Raw genomic sequence first — 3114 nt, 5'->3', positions numbered from 1 at the left:
GACTAAGATACATTTCAGCCCTTGAGGAGCTTACAGTTTAGTGAGTAAAACTCAAGAGCTTTGCTTTCCTTTCATGTGGGCATTTCTTGAGGCTCCCTTTGTGTTAGGAGATAAAGAAACGGCTGCAAGGGTCAGGTATGTTTTTAGTACCATGAGTACTACGATTTTTTTAAAAAGTGACACTAATCTTGTCAGCAATTGTTGGGTAAAAAATGTGGCCAGTTCTGACACTCTGTATTTTGCTATTTTAAGAAAAATACTATGAAGCAATTGGGTCACTAGAAAGTAAGAATCTGTGGATGATACGACAGTCTTAAAAGGGAGGGGATCAGTGGGGACCAGGCCCTCAACTCTGATCAGAAAAGAGCATAAAACATCTTAAAGAGATATGTCTGTTCATAGGCTGGAACTGTGTAGTTCAAAACCTGCCTTTTTTAGAGATCTTTTAAGACCTGAGTGTTCCTTTGAATTAACAGCTCTAAAGTCATTGTCCAAGAGGAGTCATTATTACTTGATCCTTTGTAAACCACGTCCATCCCCTTTTAGAGTATTCTGCCTTGGCACACACAGTGGGAGATTATAGCAAACAAGTTCTTTGTCAACTTGGACAACTTCATCTCAATACTAAAGACCTTATTTTAAAGCTTCTTGATGTTAAGAGTGCTTATTTTGATCATCTCCATGTGAGCTGGCCATGGAAAGGTGGGATAAGTTGTTCTCCTTTAATCTTTTATTTAACTAAGGGGCTTTAGAATGCCTAAAATAATAATAATATCAGATAATCATTAGTATAAAATGAATAAAAGAGACTACAAATTGAAGACAGCCTGAATGTCTGTTCTTTATAAAGAAACAATGCATGACCACGTTTTCACCTGTCATTAGCAGCTGGTATTTAATAGCTGTGACTTAAAACTTAGTAGCTTTAGAAAGTATGTAATTACACCATTATTAAAAATTAAAATTAAGAATATTTTACTTTATCACATTTATATATCGCCACAATATAATCAATTATATACATTATTTAAAATCAAATTGGCAAAGACTTACTACAAATTCACTTGAATGGTGGCTACAAACATCACAAAGAATTAATCGGACTTCTATTTGTATGTGTGAGAGAAAAATTCTAAAAACCAATTTACTTTTAAAAGAAATTAAACCAGAGATAAATAAGAATTATCCAGCAAAAAGGAAAAGTAACAACTATCCTATTTTAAAGTTTCAGTTAGATAAATTATGTTTCAAAAATCTTTACATAAAAACTCTAATACTATCACCCATAAATCATAAAATATAACTGGTAGTATATTTATTTTTTTACCCAATCACATTTTAGACTCATAATAAAAATCTACTACTTAGAGAAAATAAATCTGACAATTTATTCAAACATTGTTACATACGAAGTTTTAAGAAACTGTAAATAATTCTTAATACTCTCATTTTGATTTTCTGACTTCTCAAGACTATTTTGTACTTCTTTCAAACACACTTCCTGATGTTGTGCTTTCTAAAGAAAAAAGGAAAAAAATACAGATAAGCAATAATAGCATTCATTCCAAAGGAGCAGAGTCATAACATTAAAAACATATATACAATAACTAGATAATTCTTTTTGATTTTTTAAAAGAATACTCACATCTGATGTGTTCATTCTTAGAGCTCACTCTTCTTTAAAATTAATAATTAAAGCACACATATGGTTGATTTTCACTGATATAATTTATAATACACATTCATTTAGCACCAAATTATTACATATTTAACATAATTAACTTAATAGGTTCTTTAACAACTGTTATAATTTCACATGTAACATGATACATTTTCATACCAGTTTTTGCCATTTTCTGTCTAAAAATTCACATTTTATTCCAAAATAATTAAATGTCTTAAAAGTTGACAGAACTCTAGTTTTGATAATGTGAACATTTTATTTCTGGAATCCCTTAAAAAATAAAAATAATTCTTCACATTAAAGTTGTTCTTTGAGGAAAAAATTTAAAACTGCAATACATTTTTTTTTAACTAAGGTGCATATGAATTCTTAAGTAGGTGAGTTCACTGACAATGCTTTAGATAACCACAGGTTGCAAATATCATCTAGCTTCCAATTAAAATATAGACACCTAGACAGAAAAGAGAGAACTTTTACATCCTTCATATCAGGTGTTCAATGACACCTGATACCTTTTGAAACTGAGCAATGCCCATCTCAGGAAATGGGGCAGGTAAAAAATAATGTGATAGGCTTAGCAGTACAAAGTCACAGGATAAATACAATGAGTTTTACTCAACAATTTGGAAAGAAAAATAGTAACACACTTATTTTGTAGGGTAGGATATAAAATGTCAATGGATTTTAGGATAATACATAAGACTTCAAAGACATTTCAGGCTTCAGGAGGGGTGCCTTGGATTAAGCTGCTGAGGTCATCCTCAGATCTGTACATCCATTCTGCGCCACCCCATTAGGGTACTTGGACAGAAAATACAAAAAGGCCTGCAGGCGAGCAGGGCACTGTGGGAGACACCAGGGATAAAGGCAACTACGAGACATGCTCTCAGAGTGCTTACAATTCAAATGGGGCTAAAGCAGGCATATTAAATACTGCCCACTTAACTGTCCCCTGGAAGGCATAAAACACACAAACTAATTTTTCAGCAATGTTTAAATCTATGCTTAGAATTCTAGAATTTTACTAGTACAAAAATTATCAGGTTTAACAAAACATCAGATCTTTATTTTTTATTATTATTATTATACTTTAAGTTCTGGGATACATGTACAGAACGTGCAGGTTGGTTACATAGGTATACACATGCCGTGGTGGTATGCTGCACCCATCAACCCATCCTCTACATTAGGTATTTCTACTACTGTTATCCTTCCCCTAGCCCCTCATGCCCTGACAGGCCCCAGTGTGATGTTCCCTGCCCTGTATCCATGTGTTCTCATTGTTCAACTCCCACTTATGAGTGAGAACATGCGGTGTTTGGTTTTCTGTTCTTGTGTTAGTTTGCTGAGAATGATGGTTTCCAGCTTCATTCATGTCCCTGCAAAGGACATGAACTCATCCTTTTTTATGGCTGCATAGTATTCCATGG

The 3114-nt window shown here is 33.3% G+C and overlaps 1 protein-coding gene across 1 annotated transcript in view; it reads right to left on the bottom strand.

The window, feature by feature from the left end:
• Window positions 1–916: 916 nt before the first annotated feature.
• The window catches only part of ODF2L (outer dense fiber of sperm tails 2-like), a 54869-nt gene continuing 52671 nt past the window's right edge, over window positions 917–3114 (bottom strand). Inside the window, exon 18 of the mRNA XM_011982145.1 lies at window positions 917–1516. Within this exon, the coding sequence (XP_011837535.1) occupies window positions 1388–1516 (129 nt within the window). The 3' untranslated portion in view covers window positions 917–1387. The remainder of the gene's footprint in view (window positions 1517–3114) is intronic.

The sequence above is a fragment of the Mandrillus leucophaeus genome, unplaced genomic scaffold (assembly GCF_000951045.1).
Source record: "Mandrillus leucophaeus isolate KB7577 unplaced genomic scaffold, Mleu.le_1.0 Scaffold235, whole genome shotgun sequence".
Lineage (NCBI taxonomy): Eukaryota > Metazoa > Chordata > Mammalia > Primates > Cercopithecidae > Mandrillus > Mandrillus leucophaeus.
The sequence above is the reverse complement of the archived record's forward strand: the minus strand, read 5'-3'. Positions and strand labels throughout refer to the sequence as shown.